The following is a 19197-nucleotide window of genomic DNA, read 5'->3' on the forward strand; positions in this document are numbered from 1 at the left end:
TCCCCCAGCTTGATGTGCCAAGCGTGACCTCGTATGATAGGGAACATCTCTTTGGTCAGCTGGGGTCAGCTGGTCCTGGCTGGGTCTCTTCCTTACACACTGATGGGGCAGTGGGAGGAGCAAAAAAGGCCTTGGCTCTTTGTAAGCACTGTTCAGCAGTAAGTGCAACACCTCTGTGTTATCACAGCGCTGCTTCCAGCACTAATCCACAGCCCATACTAGCTACTGTGAAGAATGTGAGCTCTATCCCAGCCCAACCCAGCACACTCTCCTTTCTGTCTGTTACTATAAAATCTGACATGTTTAATATTTAATTTTAATCTCTTAGATAATAGATTGAGAAGGAATCCCAGTATAAATATTGAAAAGGAAAGTTTTGGAAGTGTAACTGACTCGAAAACCACTATCTCAGTTTTAATTTTAATGAACATTCTCATGTACTTCATACTTCTGTTAATATTTGTGTTGAAACTGCATAAGTTTGCACAGAAAAATACATAACAGGCTATCTCTATTGGTAATTACTAGAAGCAAACCAATTTACTTTCTGTGTCACAACCAATATTGATTTTTGCTTGAATCATAACATTTTTATATTATTTGTAAATAAAATGACTAGACTATGTTTGGTTTCTTTGCTGTAAGTACATGTGACTTTCTATTAGAATTAAAAGATAAAAATAAGTGTGACATGGCCATTTAATAGGTTGCTATCTGGCCTGAAGTGCTCATCAAGTCTTTCTAATCAGTGCAGAGGGGATCATCTCCAAAGCACTACTCATACCATCTATTTTAGGCTCTGGTTTCATATTCCCATTCATATAAACAATATCATCACCAAAAGCAGCAGCCATGCCCTGATGGCTTTTCTAGTCATCATGCTGTTCCCTAGCTGGTAATTACGTGAACATTTGTGTGGCAGTGTGATGATTTTGAAAGTCAGCCAGGATAAACAAATGTGGCCAAAACCCAAACCAAACCCCAGATAAGAATGGAAATCATGTTAGATAGAGAACTAAAAAAATTAATCATGAGCGCACTCAAATGGATATTTGTAAAGCATGTTTTGAATTGAGACATGTGATATGGAGATGACTAAATACTTTGTTTGCAAAGTGTTAGCTGGGGTGGTGTGTTCTGAGCTGTATGGTACTCATTTGTCTCTTTAGTACATCCACAGAAAAGTGCTGGGTGAAGCCGTGTCTCTCAAGTGTGTCTGCACGCAGCGTCTCTGGAGAGGTGGTGCTCTGTCTGCCAGCAGTGCTCACTGCATGATGTGTACAATACCAGCAGCAGTCTGTACAGCTTTTTAGCACTGGAGTCCTTTTTTGGATAAGTTCTTTCTTGAGAAGGTGGCAGGAGTTCTGAAAGGCAGATTTTTGTGTATAAGGGTCAGATAGCTTGATGCTTTAAATACTTGCTTTTCATGGTCCTGTTGGTGGGTTACACAATCTAAATGCATAGACTTGGATAGATTGGATCCATGGGCCAGTGTCAATGGCATCAGCTTCAATAAGGCCAAATGCCAGGTCCTGCACTTGGGCCACAACAACCCCAAGGCTTGGGGCAGTGTGCCCCTAGCTACAGGCTTGGGGCAGTGTGGCTGGAGAGCTGTCTGGCAGAAAGGGACCTAGGGGGTTATAGTTGAAAAACAGCTCGCTATGAGCAAGCAGTGTGCCCAGGTGGCAAGGGAAGCTAATGGCATTCTGGCTTGTATTATAAATGCTGTGTCCAGTAGGAGTGGGAAGATGATTGTCCCCTTGTACTTGGCTTTGGTGAGGCCACACCTGGAGTACTGTGTTCAGTTTTGGGCACTGCAATACAAGAGAGATGTTGAGGTGCTGGAGCTAGTGAGAGGAGGGTGACAAAGCTGGAGAAGGACTTGGAAAATAAATCTTACAAAGAGTGACTGAGGGAGCTGGGGATGGTTAGTTTGAAGGGGAGGCTGAGGGGAGACTGAAAGGACATTGTGGAGAGGCTGCCGCTGGTCTCTTCTCACAGGTAGATAGTGATAAATCAAGAGGGAATGGCTTCAATCTGCAACTGGACATTAGCAAACATTTTTTCAACAGAAATAGTGGTCAGGCTGCCCAGGCAGGTGGCTGAGTCACCAACTCTGGATGCATTTACAAGTCATTTGGATGTGGTGCTTGAGGATACGGTTTAAGGGTGAGCTTTACAGAGTAGGGATAATGGTTGGACTTGATGATTCTTAGAGTCTTTTCCAACCAGAATGTTTCTGTGATACTGTGACTGTTTTTGAAAGAAGTGACCTAGGTGGATAACAGTATAGGAAACTCTGGTGCCTGGGTTGTCTAAAGCGCCCTAAGGTTACCCCATAGCGTTGTTCTAGCAGTGGCAGCAGAAGCATCAGGCAGATCTGAGTTTCAATAAGTGCTGGATCTCACTGTTTCACTATCAACTTGAATATCTTTTTGCTGTAGAAACGCTACACAAAACTGTCTGTAGTCATTCAAACACTGCATTTCTAGACTATGGAAGAGAGATGAAATGGACTTTGAAAGTGTTTCCTACTTAGTGTGTTTTCGAAATGAATGTTGCAGATCCTGATGTTAGAGGGAGAAGAAAATTCATCATTTTTGTAATTCAGTTTTTCTGTGTCCTCCCCCACTTGGAATTTTGGACTGCACAAAATGTAGATGATATAATCAGTATTTTATTGCACAGGCAATAGCCTCGTGAACAGCAGTGTGCTGTTGGTATGAAGAGTGCAGTGGAAATCAAATGCCGCCTATTTGTATAGGTGCATCTCTCCTTGTGACGTGTACGTACAGAGGATGTTACGCTTTGGCTGACTTTGTCTCAGTGATTTAATCCAAAATCCAAAACCTGCAAACATCAAAAGTATCGTAGAGAGCAAAACTCTGCTGCCAGGTCCCCATTGTAATCCATTGTACTTTCTCAATGTCTGTATTTTCTTCAGCTCTCAGACCTGCGCTTGGTTAGTGGCAAGCAGGAAATACGCATTTCAAATACATTGTTTTGAGATACAGATACCCATAATGTTTATCCAGTGTTTTGTGAAAGTTGAGTTGTGCTATATCTGGCAGTAGCAGCCAGCCTGCACTTCACAGTTGAGACCTTGGGAATACAAATCTTCATCTGGCTCTCCACAAGAAGAGCCAGTGGATTCCTCGGCTTCAGGCATGACTACATTGTTCTTAAGCAATGTAATTGATTTTGTTAAAACCAAAACATCCATTTCTTCCACTGTTCCTTTCAGTAAGACCAAGTGACCTTGTCTTTGAAAAAAAAAAAAGCTACCTTAATTTTTAAAAAAGCCTTCTGTAAAGCTGCTGTCATACTCCAAATCTAAAGCAAAAGGCCTATTTGCTAACCAGAGGCAGAATATAAGATTCACAACAGATTTTGGGCTGCTTTCCTTCCATTTTATGTATTATTCCTTATATCCTGTCTCTGAATCTAGGCCATTTTTAGATACCTGTATGTAACATTTAAAATTAATGGCAATCGTTGCATTGCGTTTAATGGGACCTGCTGTATGTTACCAGATCTCAAGTGTGGGATGGGCTATGTGCACAAGGGAACCTTAAGACCTTTGTTAATCCCTAGAGGAGTTGCTTAGCAGATAGTCTGCTGCTGCAAGCAGATTGCTACTTCCCTTTGTACTGTGGAGGGTGGAGCATCCAGCACAGAGATAATTGATCAGACCAAGATTACAGTGTTTGCCACTAAAATCAGCATCTGTCTACACTTGTCACACTGTTGTATTTTGTGTGAGGCAGCTATTTCCTTTACTGAGATATTTTGCAGTAGTCTTTTACAGAGATGCTTGTTGTGTCATTTTTTCAGTACTTTCCTTTTGATAAGTTCAAGTGGCTGAAAATGCAATTCCTTAAGAGTCCAGAGAAATTGAGATTTGCTTTTTAAAATATCTGTCAACTTCCCATGCATGGTAGCTTTATCTCCTTCCTTCCTTAGCCAGCTTTGTTTTTTTGGGCCATAACACAGCTGTAGGCATGTAAACCATTTGTTGCATCTCAGTAGATGAGAATTGCCGTCGAGAGGACTTTTTAGGATCAGAGTTAGATACTTTGCAGTCATATACATGTATTAAGCTCTTTGGGACAGGATTTGGCTTCGTGTCGCGTCTTGCACAGCACCATGCAGGAGTTGAGAGCTGTGTGACAGCTGCAGGCAAAAAGTTCACCATTTGATCCCCCGTAAGTGCCAGCCACTTTTGTTTCTGTTTTGCTCCTATGGTGATAGCAGCTTGAGAGTCTGCTTCCTCCACACCCCTCAGACCAAAAGAAACCTTTTTCTTGAGTTTGAAGGTTTATTATGAAGCACATATGGTAGGTGAATATAAAGACATGCTGAACACTGGCTAGCTGATTTTGGTTTTTACATTTTAGGTGTTAACTGCTTAGATCCCATCAGACCTTGATGCCTCTATAGTGTCTCTTGTATATTGGGCAGACAAGCAACTTAGAGGTGACTTAAGGCACTCCTGTGGTCCAGTTTTGTTTAGCAATGGCAAGATCCAGTTGTCACTTAGTAGTGGCATGAGTTACAGGAGCTTCTGCAGTTTGTTTCTGTGGAGGAGAGAGACTCTGCAAGGGAAGTACCAGGCTTCCCTGCATGCTGTTCCTCTACCATTGCAACGGTGCTCAGGTGGGGTGTGCAGCAGGTGGCTGTGTGGCTCCTGGATGCTGTGAGGCCTGTGAGAACTGGCCTCAGCTCTGATAACCTTTTGGGCTGTCCCTGTGGTGTCTGAGAGGCAGTCAAGGTTTTAGAGCGAGAAATAAGAATAGGTTCTATAAACAAGAATACTATGATATTTTATTGCTGCTAGGTTTGAAAAGCCCTGACTGCTGTTCACCTGCAGTCCCAAGTAGGTCTGGAATTACAGTTTCCTATTTTCTGCTTGGTATTTCGTGTGACAAATGCAGATGCGCATGCATGTGCTTGAGCAATCTGCACATCTATTAATGATTATCATCTGTTGTTCTACTTTTGCTCTTGGACATGAGTGCCCATCTATTAGCTGGGTGCATGTGCATATGTACTGGATTCTCTTGCTGAAGTGGTCCCGTTTCTGAAGGCCAGCACGTTTCTGCTTCATTTGTTGGTGTGATGATGCTGAGGTTTGTTTAAGGGTGATAAATGAACAACCTACACGCTTCCCTTTCCAAGGGGTGCTGCAATAACTGAAAGCAGGCTCTTAGAAACTGATTACAAAACCTGTGATTTGCAAGGTTTACTAGAGTCTTCAATGATAATGTTGAGGAGGTTTATGCTGCCAGTTCATAAATGGAGAAAATCCTGAACCGTAAAAGCTGCAATACTGAGCAGCAGCTCAGTTGGTTCCATATCCTGCAGACAAGCAGCCTCATTTGGTGAGAGTTGGAATTTGACATGCACATTATCAGGCCAAACCTCCTCTTTGTGGTTGGGTGGTGGTTTGTTTTTTTTTTTTTTTTTTTTCTTTTTTTTTTTTTTTTTTTTTTTTTCCATGAGACAGGCCTGGTTTTACATAGCAGGGATTAGCATAGTTATTTTGAAATGCTTGTTTCAGTCTGATGTCTGATTTGGGGTGGTTTGCTGATTTAGGGGATTTCAGTTTGTCTTCATGTATTATTCTCACACATCTGAACATATATTTGCTTTACTTCTTGTGGCTGGCCTCATCATAGCAGTAGTAGAGATTGTACTACACTTCCCAATCTGATATGGAGAACTGGGCAAGAGCATAAAACTAAACCCAGTATTGCTTCAACTCCCTGTCTCCAAGGTAAGGCTAATCAGCTTTTGTTGAAAACATCAGTCAGGCACTGCTTTGTGTCTCTTGTTTTTTAACTTCTTGGTGCCAGATCCTTCAGTGCAGGCAGTGCCAGGAATAGACTTGTGCTCTCTGGATTAGCAGTGTCACTTCTGCACAAAGACATTGTGATACTGACTTTTCCAATCCAATAGTGAGTCTGATGTGGTAGTTAAGACTCCAAACAGGATACTTTCTGTCTGTAGGCTGCCGTTAAACTTATTTTTCGTTGCCAGCATCTTTCACCTGTTGTGGCAGGTTTTCACATTTTGTTGTTAAAGAGCTTTATTTTCTGGTTCAAATCCTTGGCCTTAATCTCTTCCTAGCTCAAGTGCCATCCCTCTGGCTGAAAAGAGACACATAGTGTTTCGTCTACACCCTGCCAGTGCTGTTTTGTAGTCTCCATGAATATCTAGCCACATACACTTCACAGATTTTAATATAAGTGAAAATTCGGGGGAAGGGTACACTTTTCTAACAGTGGTTCTACATTCTTTTGATGTGTATGGTTTCCTGTGAAAGCAGATAGCATTTTATTTTTAAAATGGAGAAGACAGTCCTTGTGGATCTCCAGGCTACACAGTCCAAACAATGGCTAATGTGTTCTTTGGAAAGCCACTGGTGATTTGTTACCCCTGATTCAGAGCTGAAGCAAGTGAGGAAATTGTTTAGTTGGTGGCAGCACTTTCACTCTGGTTGAGAACACAGCTTGGATTTGAGGAATGGGAGATTCTGAGCCTTGTGCTCCTTTTCACCAGTGCACACCCTGCCACAGTTGAAATAGGCAGATTAAACCTCTTAGCTGATTACAGTTGTTCAAAGGCTTTTTGGTTTCTACTGTATATCTGTTCTGTTCAGAGGTGTGAAGGAGAGATAATCACAAAATACGCAGGTTTCGTTCCAGAGTTTCATTGGACCTGTGTTTCTGCAGCTGTGGATAATGCAGTAACGACTAAATAATTTCTTCAGCAGGCTGCACTGGAGATTATGGCACTGAATTAATACTTGATTTCTGTTTTCAGACTTAGAGCAGCCTGCTGTGTTACTGTAGGGAGATTAGTTCCTTGCCCAGTGCCTGATTTTTTCTATCAGTAAAATGGTGGTACTAATGCTCTGTCTTCTGAATGCTCTGGCTCCAGTGGGCGGGTTGTGAGTGCAGAATTAAAACAGAAATTTGCCAAAGAACCAGTCAAGTTAGCAACTGTTGACAAAAGCAAGTTATAGTTAGCAAGAAATAATTTGCTCTTGAAAAAGCTCCTTTTGTTTGCGTAAATCTGTGCATGTGTGCACACATATGAAATACAGGGAACCTCCATGTATGAGCTGGTCTTGCCACTTCAGGCAGCTTTAAAGCTTCAGCACTTTATGCCTCAGCAAAGTAATGGTATTCATCTGCACTTTGAAAGTGAAGTAACAGATTTGAGTCTAAGACTTCCTTGGAATTTGGGAAACTTGGGAAACTCATTTGTAGCATTTAATGGCAGTCAGACAGGTTCTTGTGTTGAGGTTTGGTGTCTGCAGAAACACAGGCAGATGAGCATCTGCCTAGTGTGATGCAGAACTGAACTAATACACCTGAGTCATTGCTTGGCCCTCAATCCTTTGTGTTAGCCATCATAAAATTCACATTTATTATCCTGGATCACAGACTTGAGCGTGTCCAGAGAAGGGCAACGAGGCTGGGGAGAGGCCTCGAGCACAAGCCCTACGAGGAGAGGCTGAGGGAGCTGGGATTGGTTAGCCTGGAGAAGAGGAGGCTCAGGGGTGACCTTATTGCTGTCTACAACTACCTGAAGGGTGGTTGTGGCCAGCGGGAGGTTGCTCTCTTCTCTCAAGTGGCCAGCACCAGAACGAGAGGACACAGCCTCAGGCTGTGCCAGGGGAAATTTAGGCTCGAGGTGAGGAGAAAGTTCTTCCCTGAGAGAGTCATTGGCTACTGGAATGGGCTGCCCGGGGAGGTGGTGGAGTCGCCGTCCCTGGAGCAGTTCAAGGCAAGGTTGGACGTGGCACTTGGTGCCATGGTCTAGCCTTGAGCTCTGTGGTAAAGGGTTGGACTTGATGATCTGTGAGGTCTCTTCCAACCTTGGTGATACTGTGATACTGTGATACTTGCAGATCGTGTTGTTTCTCCTCTATTAATTTATTTTATTATTACTTTTTACACTGTGATAGCTTGCACAAACCAGCCAGATGTGGGCCACGTGGTGGCAAGCATTGTATAATATAGTAAATGGCAGCATCTGCCTCTAGGAGTTGTAACCCCCAAGCTGCAACAGGTATGCTACATTTACATAAATGCTTCTTAGACCAGGCAGAAATTTATTAAAGTTTGATTGCCCTGATTATTGTGTGATTTGCTACACAGATACAAACTTCTGCTTGGTCAAAACTTTCTGAGTGATTATGTTCATTTAGTTCCCAAAAAGACTAGATTATTGTAAACCACTTGCAGCAAAAGCTTCAGAGAGATTGCAGGATTCCAAAAGAATAAGACATTTGAAAGGCAAATGTCTTCAAAGAGCAGGAATGATTTGACCACTAGAGTAGTCTCCATTCCTTATTTTAAGTTTGTAACTTCTAAGGCATTAAAAATTTCTGTCAGTCATTTTATTTAAAAAAAAATGAATTAACAAGACTCCTTTTTTTCCCCTGTTGTAATACTAATGCTATAAAAAGAACTTTTTCTCAAAGTTTGCTCCCAGTACTGATTATGGTTTTTGTGAAGGTAGTCCCAAAAGAGTCAGGGTTGCTGGAACTGATTATGAAGCATGAAAAGTGGATATTGTAGCTGGAAACTTTGTCTTAAAGCAGGCAAATCACAGATTCCTCTCAGGAGGCAGGTAAAGACAGAGTATTTGGAGAAACCCAACAGGGAGAGAATTTCGGTTAGCCCTGCCACTCTAGGAGGTATGATCACAAAACAACTGGTTCTCAGTCAGTTCACTGATCTGCTTGTTGCGTGTAGTTACAGCTTTTATCACTACTCCATGGTTTTGGAATATTGCTAAAAACAATCTGAAGTGTAATGATCTTGAAACAGGCCATCCTTATTTGAGGGAAGATCAGTTTATGTTCTGTACTCCAAGTTAACGTTTGATGTTGCTCAGGAAGCAAACTGTACTGGGCAAAGGCCACCGTTACACAGCGTAATCTCATGGCTGTACAGTTTAGGCTGTGTATGTTCTGTTCTCGCCAATGCAGCTCATCAGAGTGTGGTTTACTGTGATGATCTCAATAAAAGCAGAAACCCCTCTTACTGCTGGAACTCCAGCTCCTGGGTTTCCATGTGACACAAATGACACGTTTTATAAATGTGTTGTGCTCACAGGCATCACAGACCCGTGGGTACATCTCCAGACTCATCCCGCCGCATGCGTGCCATAGGAAGTGTAACAGAAATGCAAGCTTCAGTTAATTCAAAGATGTCTCTTAGGGACACAAATGGATGTGGAAGCTTAGCAGAGACAAGCCCAAGCAGCTTGCATCTCAATTTTCGGGTGCAGTAATTTTTTTTTGGTAGAATATTACTGTTGTATTACTTTTCATCTGTGTGCAGAGGATAACTTCAAGGGGAAGAAAAGATGATTTGGAGTAAAGGGGGAAACTGTATCATTTGAGAGGGTTTATAAACAACCCACAATTTAGATTGTGTGATATTTTAAATAATTTGAATGCAGGGGTTTTTTGGCTGATGTATTTTGTCTTTTAACACTAACACTTAAAGACTAATCTGCTTTGTTGGCAGGTACATGTCTCGAGTCCATGGTATGCATCCCAAAGAAACCACACGTCAGCTGAGCTTAGCAGTCAAGGATGGGCTCATTGTTGAAACCCTGACAGTGGGGTGTAAAGGGTCAAAAGCTGGTATTGAACAAGAAGGATATTGGTTGCCAGGAGATGAGATTGTGAGTATAAAGTCTATGAGAATAAATCATGCTTTCTGGTATCTTAGCATGAAACTTGTTTTAATTCCTGTTTAAAGTTATTTATAGCTGCCATGCTGGTGCTTATGAGGGAGTTAATGCACTCTTAAACTTTTTTACCTTTTTGTTCTAGTGAAGTTCTTTCTTCTTGAATTCTGAATTTTCTGCTGTAACTGGCAAAAGTCTTTGACCAGTCATCTCTTACTTTTATGCAGTAATCTCTCCTACAGCTGTGTAGTAAATATTATTGGTGTTATTTGAAATCTTCAGACATCCTGAAATCCCAAAGAGGTAATCTTTTTAAAAAGCCACCATTTTCTGTTAATCTTGCTGTAATCCAAATCTGTGGAAGAACTCCTCCTCTATTTCAAAAATGCAACAAGAAGTTGTGCGGTTTTCTATAAACACACTTGGAGAGATGTCTTTTACATAGACCTGTGAACACAAAGACAGTTAGGAAGAATTTTCCTAGCAAATTACTTGCAAGCATCCAAACATTGTTTCACTGGATGTGCAAAATAAATATTTAAACCAAGTTAAACAGATGGGAAGTTGTGCTAAGTGAAGAAAAGTGTTTTCTCTTTCCCTCTGTAGCTGAGGTGCTATGCCCTTGCAAAGTTAACTGAGAATAGTGCCATAGGCTAGGAAAAAGCTTGCATGAGGCCTTTGCCTAGGTCAGGAGTGTGGTCTCTGTATTTACAAGACCATTTTTTCACAATGAAAAAAAAAAACCAACAACAACCCCCCCCAAATATTTGGCATGCTTTAGGATACTTGAAGTGGTAACTGTTGCTTTGGAATACAAATGAGATTAAGTACTGGTAAAATGGACAATCTTGGCTCAGACATAGATAATAATTTAGATTTTGAGGAAAAACTCTTTGGGGAAAATAAATTCTAAAATCCACCAAAATGTTCATTGCATTATTACAGGCATCAGTAAGAAGGTGAAAGTGAAAAAAACAACTTACTTTTTGTTTTAAAGTGAGAGAAATAGAAAGCAGAAACATGCAGCACCTGTAACAAAACTCAGTTTGGTTAAAATTATCCCAGTTACACCAGTTCACCAATTTAAAGTATTGAAATATCCGTTTCATGTACATTGGTCACTGTTAAGATTCTCATGCTAATTTCATTAGAAACCCTCAAGGGAGCCTTCAAAGGGTATGTAGCTTTGTTTTTACTATTATCCCCAGGAGTAAAGGTCTCAACAGCTTAGCTCTTTAAGGTATTGCTTATGTGAGTTCTGTCTGCTTAGAGATAATATTCACTGTGTAGACTCAAAGTTTGAGATCTGTAGTTACTTCAAGTATTCAATGTTTGTTTCTTCTATTGTTAAGGGAAAAAAAGGAAAAAGAGTGCAGATGTCTCACAATAGTCATTTATTAAACAGCCATTCAAAAAAACGTTCCTTTACTTAGCAGCAACATTTATCTCGCAAAACTTGTCCAATAAGCAGCGTGCAAGTCCGCAGTGAGTCATCTGAGTGACGTCATTATTTCATCTCAGAACAGAAAGAGCTGTCTGCCTTGACCCACACTATGAATAACCCCTTGGTTAGAAGTACTGACTGTATTTTCATCATGACTGCTAGTGACCAATGCACCGTGCGGTGTCTGTGGCCATCGCAGTTGTTCAGAACACCAGTGCACTCTTGACTTAACAGTTGTATGCCAAAGGAGGAATCAACTTCTGATCCAGGCCACGTTTCAGTAGTACCCAACTTCCAACTTCTGATCCTAATACTAAACTGGAATGCTGCAGACAGAAGAAGCAAAACACATTGACTTGGTATAAAGTCATTCTTTTTGTTCTTTCTTTTCAAAACAATTTAGCGAGTAGCAAAGTGTCATTGTCATCACTCAGCATCAGATCAAGCACTTCCATTGTCCAGTGAGTGGTGCAAACCCATGATGTTTGATATGTTTTCTCTGTTGCACACACTGGGTAGTTTAACAAATGCTTTGCCTGCACTTGATCAAGATGCAGTTTATAGTTTGTTGTAATTCAGTAGTGCTCAAATATGGCACTAATGACTGTTGGACCACCAGCTCAAATTATATTTCAGTGAGGGCAAACACACAGAAATATTTCCAGGGATCTACTTGTAGGAGATAGAACTCTGGAATAGTGCGGTTCATGACAGAACAGGGATTTCAGACTCCTCAAACTTTAGCACTTGCAGACAGATCTGTGACCCATTTGTCAAACTCGGTTTGACTGGTACTGCAGGAGCTTGGAAAGCTCATAATGTGAAGGAGACTTGAGAGCTGATTCTCAACTTATTGACTTGATTTTTTTCGTGGTTTTTGGCACCACAGTGGAAGTCAGTAAGGACCAGCTATTCCATGGAATTAGCAAAGGGATACACTGCAGTTGTCCCTCCCCTGGTTTTTATTTGAGCATTTACTGGATATTTCTCTACACTTTTAAAATGTTTTGAATCAAAATGTTAGCATTTTCAAGCCATATTCAAGTGAATAAATTACTAGCCTGGGCCTCAGAACTGCTGAGCACCTGTATCTGTTACTCACCTGAGGTGCCTTATTGCAGGGCCTGGAGGTACTGGGTTTAATGGTGACTGTGGGCTGACTGCTAAATGCTAACAGTAACTGGAAGTATACAGATTGTGGAAGCACAAAGAAATCATTAGATAATCCATGGTGCTTACTTATGTGTCTCCAAGCATTTGCCCTCTCCAACACATTGACATAATGATGGATTTCTGCAGTAAGGATGCATCTCTGATAGGGTAACTCTTAGTCGTCAGGGGATCATGTTAAAAAATGGTGCTGCTTTGCTATCGTTATTCTATCAGCATGTTGAAGCTATGGTAACAAAATGAAGCACAATGTCATACATTTAGAGATACCACAGAAAATAACAAGCTGAGGTGCAAAGACAAAACAGTTTTTAAGGCATCAGATGGGACAACTCACATCAAAATGAATATTCTGAAAAACTTGAATTACCAGATTTAAGGTAGTGAAATTTTTTTCTCTCAGATGTATGTGGGAGAAATATTTCCATATAACTTGGTAAATTTGAAATGTGGAGTGCATGGCCAAATGTGCTGTATTCCAACTGACATTTAAGGGTTGGTACCTATACAAGAAACTCACTGCAAAAACTGCTTTGGGGCTTGTGCTTGTATTCCTTTTGAATGCTCATCTGCCGTCTGTACCAATGATCTGCACATCTCCAGAATGTGTTCTCATTCTACAGGCTTTCTCATCTTGCAGATTATCAACAAATTTTACACTGTATGAATGAAAGAAGAAATTATTCTCCATTGTTATCCATGATTTTAGTTAGGAATTTTGCATTTCCATTGTTTGTTGATGCCATTATTATGTAACCTACAAAAATCTCTGCAGATTTCCTTTTTTACAAGGGAATTGCCATTCCTGATACCTGGTAATGGAAGCTTACTCTTTCTTTCTAAAAGCTTTATTTCTGTCTCTTGACAGAACTTGTGGAATGGGAAACTGCTATGTATTAGCAGCATAAAAGAAACTGCCTCCTTACTCTTCAAGTTTAGGAAAAGAATTGCAGATCAATATTCTCAACTGTTTCTAATGTAGCCGATAAAACAGAAAGGAAATGCAGATCTTGAAGAAAAGAATCATCAGTTTTCTTACCTGTTCATTTCTGTTTTCAGTTATGCCATGACTTTTATATAGTTTTATCTGTGTAAAATAGTGCTAAGTTTATTCCCAATGGAAGAAATCAAATGAAAGCAAATGTCATGTAGCTTTATGGGCGAGAGGTACAGTTCATACAGCTCGTTTCTCTTACTTGTTTCTGTATTGTGTGATTTTTCTACAGACAGTGTGCATGGGGCTATTTTGAGCATGTAATGTGTTAAAGTCATAAAGCTGTACTGACCCAGAGAGAAGCATTATGGATGCATAACTTCAGTTTACATGTGTTGATAAAGCCAAACAACGTTGTGATCTTTTAAAAGAAACGTATGTTACTAACACATCTCTGTTGTTTGCATCTCCATGCAACATATCTGAAAGCAGTGCTGTGATTTGAAGTTGGTTCTCAGTGGCTACCTTCTCTTAATGAGATGTGCAGGGTAAGAATTCACACTTAGTTAAGGCACTTTGAGCTGTTTCTTCCCTGACAAAACACATACGACGTGATTATGTTTTGAAGAAGTTACTCTTTTACAGCATTCTGTTTTCTGATTGTGTAATTGATTGCTGGTAGAGAGAGCCAGCAATTTTCCTGGCTAAATTAAGTCTGGCTTTGGAGTTTACAGTAATTTTCCTGTGCATTGTGTCCTCTCCACCTCTAAATTATTGCCTCTCCAATTCTTGCATTAGAGATTTTTCTACAGTGTAGTGGAGAGCATGCTGTTTGCAGGGGCTTTCCCATGCCTTTTCCTGAAACACCCATGCATTCATAATTTCCTAGCTCGGTGGGGACTTTCTGCTGTTTTAAATCCAGAAAGCACTGATGCTTGCTCCATGTTACTCCAGATATTTTCAGGTCTTGAAGCTGTTTAAATAATCCATCTCTTCACTCTCCGCTTTCTCGTCATTTTAACCTTTGTTGTAAGCTCTGCTGTGAGCTTCGAAGGTGATTCTGTTAATCCTAGTGAACACACACCCAGTGATTGTTGTGATTTGCTGTATTGCAAGTTCATTTTTGCTAGGATCAATCTGTGGGTAAGGAATATTTTGTCTGTTATGTTTGTGTTAATCTAAATTGCTTTCGGTTGAACAAAGGCCAGATTCTTTAGTTGCCTGGCTTAATTACTTTTGTAATTATATTGATTTTTCCATACTAGGTCAGTGTTGGTAGCCAGAAGCTGGTTTTTGAACTGGCTATGTCATCTTGAGTCTCCATAAATATGAAGATAATTGCAAAAAGCTGAAGAACAGTCACCCTGAGGGTTTGAATCTTTTCTGTGCATAAAATACGTTTTAAATTAAAACCAGCCAAACAGCTACCAACGAAACCTCAAACCCAAATTAACCTGTGTAGCTACCAGTTATTGCTAAGAAGAATAGGGACTAGTAACTGATGAAGTTGAGGAATGCTTTACAGTATGCTCCATTTGTTTCAGCTAGGAGCAGGATAACGTGAAACAGCCAGTGCCTTCATCATGAAAGCTTTTAGAAGTAGGAGGCACAAGGAGGAAGAACATGTCATATCAAAAGAAGAAAAATTCCCTTCAGTGTTTGTATAGGGCTAAACCTCCAGGGGGAGTAACCTTGAACCTGACCCTAGGTGGTTTTGACCCCTCCTCAGGTGTGGGTCTGAACACTCCCAGGTGATGGTTAGCCAACTTCCCCTTCCTGTCTAAAGATGCCTAAAAGCAGGGGGACTTCCTCTTTCTCTCTCTCTGTGCTCCCTGCCACCATGCATACCACCATCACCATCCTGTTCCTGGTTCTCTTTGTTTTACCACGTGGCCATCACCCACGAGGTGGACAAATTCATCACCATCAAAATCGGGTTGTGTTTATACATTTTGTATTTGCTTTCCCTTCCCTATACCTTTTGTAACTTCCCTAACTCAGATACCTTTTTAAGTTATTGTTAAACTTTTAACTTCCAAATCAAGTGAGATTTATTTATTTGGGTGTGCTTACCTTTTCCTCTCTACGTCTAATCCCTTTCTTTTGGGAAAGAAGAGGGAAGAAGGAAGGGCACGCTGTAAAAATTGTTATTGGTTCTATCAAATTTATTTGAGTATCTGAAAATTTAAATTAGAACCTAGACAGTGTTGAAAAAATTCTCCATTTGTCTAACCTGTCTGCATTGCCTTTAATCTGAAGTCCTGTGTGATTTCAGTGATCCAAAGGCAAACATGCCCCAAACCACAGGAGTTGCTATTTCTTGCATATTTTAACAAATTGACGATTTTCCAGGCTGGAATCTAACAGATTCCTAATTATTGTGGAAACATCAGTGTTCTTTACAGCTGGTGATTCACTGGTGCAAGTGGTTAGTGAATGATCCTGTGGGAGAGGAAAGTTCAGGCTGGCTTCCATCTCTTACTCCTCACATCAGGGAGGTGTGTGAGGAGGCTTTGAGTATAAGGCTGCGTAGCAGTCTGGTGATGTGAGTGCACTCCAGGGATACGAGCTTCTGGAACTCTTGTAATCTTTCTCTTTCGTCTGTCTTTCCATCCTCTAAGGTCCCATCACTCAAAGCTGATTTTGCTAAGAGGCTGCCATTCTGCCAATCCCCACAGTGTGCTAAAAGCAAAAATTTTACTTGCACAAAGTGCCCTAATGTAAAATTCTGTGTATTAATGAACCCAAAATTAGTGTCCACGGGTGTAACATCCTGCTGTGAATTTGTCAAAGTTCACAAATATCTTCACATCGCCAAATCAAAGAGCAGAATATTTTGTGCTTGTGAAGCAAGTTAGAATTCGGAACTTCCCCACCTCATGGAGGAGAAATTCTTGGTGTGTTAAAGCCAAGACCCTCTCTGTTTTTGCATTAGGGCTGTTGGCATGCAGCTCATGAGCATGGCCTTATTGCCGTTCCAGAGGCTCTCCCTGTCTCCAGGTGGGTTAAGAATCATGGACAATTATCTGCATTCCTTTTCCAGTCTTGTTTTTGTCTCTGCATGTGTTTAGGAGGATTTCTTCCCTCTCCTTTGCTCATCCTTATTTTCATTCCCCTAAAAAAAGAGCTCACACTGCTTTTGGAGGATTCTCATATTAGCAGTTTCTTTGAAACATCATCAATATCGTCACTAGCCTTTCTCAGTTTGTCAACTTGACTTTTACAAGTCCATTTGGCGTAATGCTGTGTTCTTCTTTGAGGCTTTCACTGACTGTTCTGGAATTGAGATACTGATGATGCTGTTCATAGAGTTCATCAAATGTTTTTCTTACTGGAAGGGTATTTTGCATGATGTTTTACGTAAGGGTTTGAAGTGAAATAGCCAAATTAGTTTGTACAAGGCTTCTGTTCTGGAACTTACCTGGTGCTATTTGACTAGATGACATAGCTCAGCCCATTATGAGTTTGTTCTGAAAATCTTGTTTTTTCCTCACTTCTTTTGTGCCAACCCTGACCTAGTAATATTTGGTTTATTAACTTTGTGTGTTCAAAATGCTCTGCATCTCTGGCAACTGTTTTGAGTCTTTTCTTGTTATGTCATGCTGGTCACTGAATGAAACTTCACTGAAGCTGATGGGCTTATTAATATTCGTGCTTCATTCACAATAAATGCAGCCCTCATGCCTTTTTATCACAGAGAGCTGAAACTGTTCCAGCCACACCTACACCACAGGGAACATGGACGAGAATCTGGAGATTTGAAGTGAAGTGTGTAGGAGATTCTGCTGTTGGTTCAGATTAAATGTTTCTGCTTATGCAAAAACGTCAGCCTAGGAAAACACCAAAAGCTTCCACGGAGAAAATAAGGACAGTATAGCAATGTAAACATATTTTAAGAAAGAAAAGGAGGGAGAGACCCTTTTTGTGTCCAGTTCCTCATGGAAGGAAACTTGGAACTTCAAGCAAAGAGATGGTTTCTTTCTGGTCAGATTCATGCTCCTTCTAGGGGAGCAAAACCTTCTCATATAGGAAGTGAAAATAAAAGGCATTGCTCCTGATAAGTACTTCACCCCATCAATGATACATCTCTCTAATGAAAACAGCCTCCAAACCTCCTCTTGGCTCAACCTAAAGCGAAAAATGGTGACATTACTAGCAGAAGCAAATCCAGTTTCAGAAGACATAAGTTCAAAGCTTCTATTGACCTTGAACTCACATGGAATGTGAAGAAAGAAAATATTTTTTTTCATTTGAAGCTTTTTTCTGTTTCTAATGTCCTGGAGAAGAATACTTCTATTGTGTCACCTCAGATACTGTCAGCTGTTGCTACCCAGATACAATCTTCTTGAAAAGGAAATGAATTTTATTCTTTACTTAAGGAACACAGCTCATAAACATGACAGAGGCATTTTGACTACTGGCATGCTACTGCACTTCGTGAAAAAAAACTTTACTTCATCTTTAGCTCTGGGAGTTGGAAACTGGCTCCATCACATGATAGAAGCTTATTGCCCTAAGTTGTCCAGAACATACCTAGAAGTTGGGAGAATAAATAAAATTCTACTTGTCTTGGCAGGAATGCAGAGAAGACTTTGGTGTTTCCTGCCAGAAAGTGAAACTGACAATCAAGCTTAGGCTTGTAGATTAAAATGGATGAAAGAAAGTCAAAAGTGTTCTGAAAGGCTGTAGAATTCACTGCAGAACCTGAGCCTTCTCACATCATTGTATCAGAGGAGGAAGCAGTTATTACTGAAGAAAAGGGAAATGGATAATCATTAGCCTATAAGCATATCTGTTTAATATGCACAGTGGAGAAGGGTATATTGTTCTGTCTTCTGACTAATGTTTTTTTATTTGTCCCTTTAAGAATAGAATGAGAGAAACTAAAAATAATGTCAAAAAACCCATCTGATAAGATTCTGAAAATAGCAACCTAAACAAATAAATACACTTGAAATTAGGCAATGAACAAACTCATACTTGCTTTGGATTTCTTTGCTATAAAATGTGAGTAGTGAATACCTAGAAAGTGTCCTCCAGAAGCAGTTCATGGAAATCCCTTTTGAAGAGTAAGCCCAAGTTATCAAAGGAAAGGATCTATGAAGGCAACTGATTTGGGGTGGCCAGATGATCCTACACATCATTGTAGCTGCCTGCTGCAGTAGTTTCCTAAGAAAAGGAAGGGTAAGAAAAAGTGAAACAGTTGTCGTAAAAGGATTGTAGCTGCTAATGTCTTTTTGGCTTTGAAAGAGAGACAGTGCTTGTTTATTTACTGAGCACTTTTGATGAGCAGAAGCATTAGGGAAACAAAATAGGTGCAAACCAGGAGCAATGTATCTAGTACATACAAGGAAACTACAGGGGAGAAAAGGAGCTTATTTTGATGCTGATTTGAATGCATTATTCTAACATTAAAAGTAAGACATGGTATGATCTAAGAAAATTTATAAGCTTATCATCCTGATAAAGTATGGATCCTGTACAGTAATGATACAAGGGAAATACTTCATTAAACAGCTAGGTCACAATTTACCTGCTGTAAGGATGGAGTAAATTCTCTGAGCCATGAAGGAATTAATCCTGCTTTCCTCTGTTTGGAGCCTCACCTATCATTCTGATGAAAAATAAAGGCAGATTCAGTGGACTATTGAAAGCAGGTTTACAGGAGGATTTATGCTTGCAAAGGAATAGATGGAGCCAAGGGGTGCCATGACATGAAGAGAAGGCTGACCCAAGGAGCAGGAGGAACGCTGCCCTCACAGCAGGCTAGAACCTATGGTGAAAAACATACACAGTGTCCCCACTGCATTTGAAAAACTCCTGGAAATGATGTTCCATGCCACATGGTGTTTGTTTGACCCAGGTAGTACTTGATGTATGCTACTGTCTGGGTGGAAACCAGTACACCTGACAGAGCTCCATAATAAGGGGAAGA

At 40.5% G+C, this 19197-nt stretch overlaps 1 protein-coding gene across 4 annotated transcripts in view; it reads left to right on the plus strand.

Moving 5' to 3' along the window:
- Window positions 1-19197, plus strand: part of ZMYND11 (zinc finger MYND-type containing 11) — a 106576-nt gene that overhangs the window by 55734 nt on the left and 31645 nt on the right. For all 4 annotated transcript variants that reach the window (XM_064162537.1, XM_064162540.1, XM_064162541.1 and 1 more), the window contains exon 3: window positions 9549-9708. In XM_064162537.1, coding sequence (XP_064018607.1) covers window positions 9549-9708 — 160 coding nt within the window. The remainder of the gene's footprint in view (window positions 1-9548; window positions 9709-19197) is intronic.

The sequence above is a fragment of the Pogoniulus pusillus genome, chromosome 23, assembly GCF_015220805.1.
Source record: "Pogoniulus pusillus isolate bPogPus1 chromosome 23, bPogPus1.pri, whole genome shotgun sequence".
NCBI lineage: Eukaryota > Metazoa > Chordata > Aves > Piciformes > Lybiidae > Pogoniulus > Pogoniulus pusillus.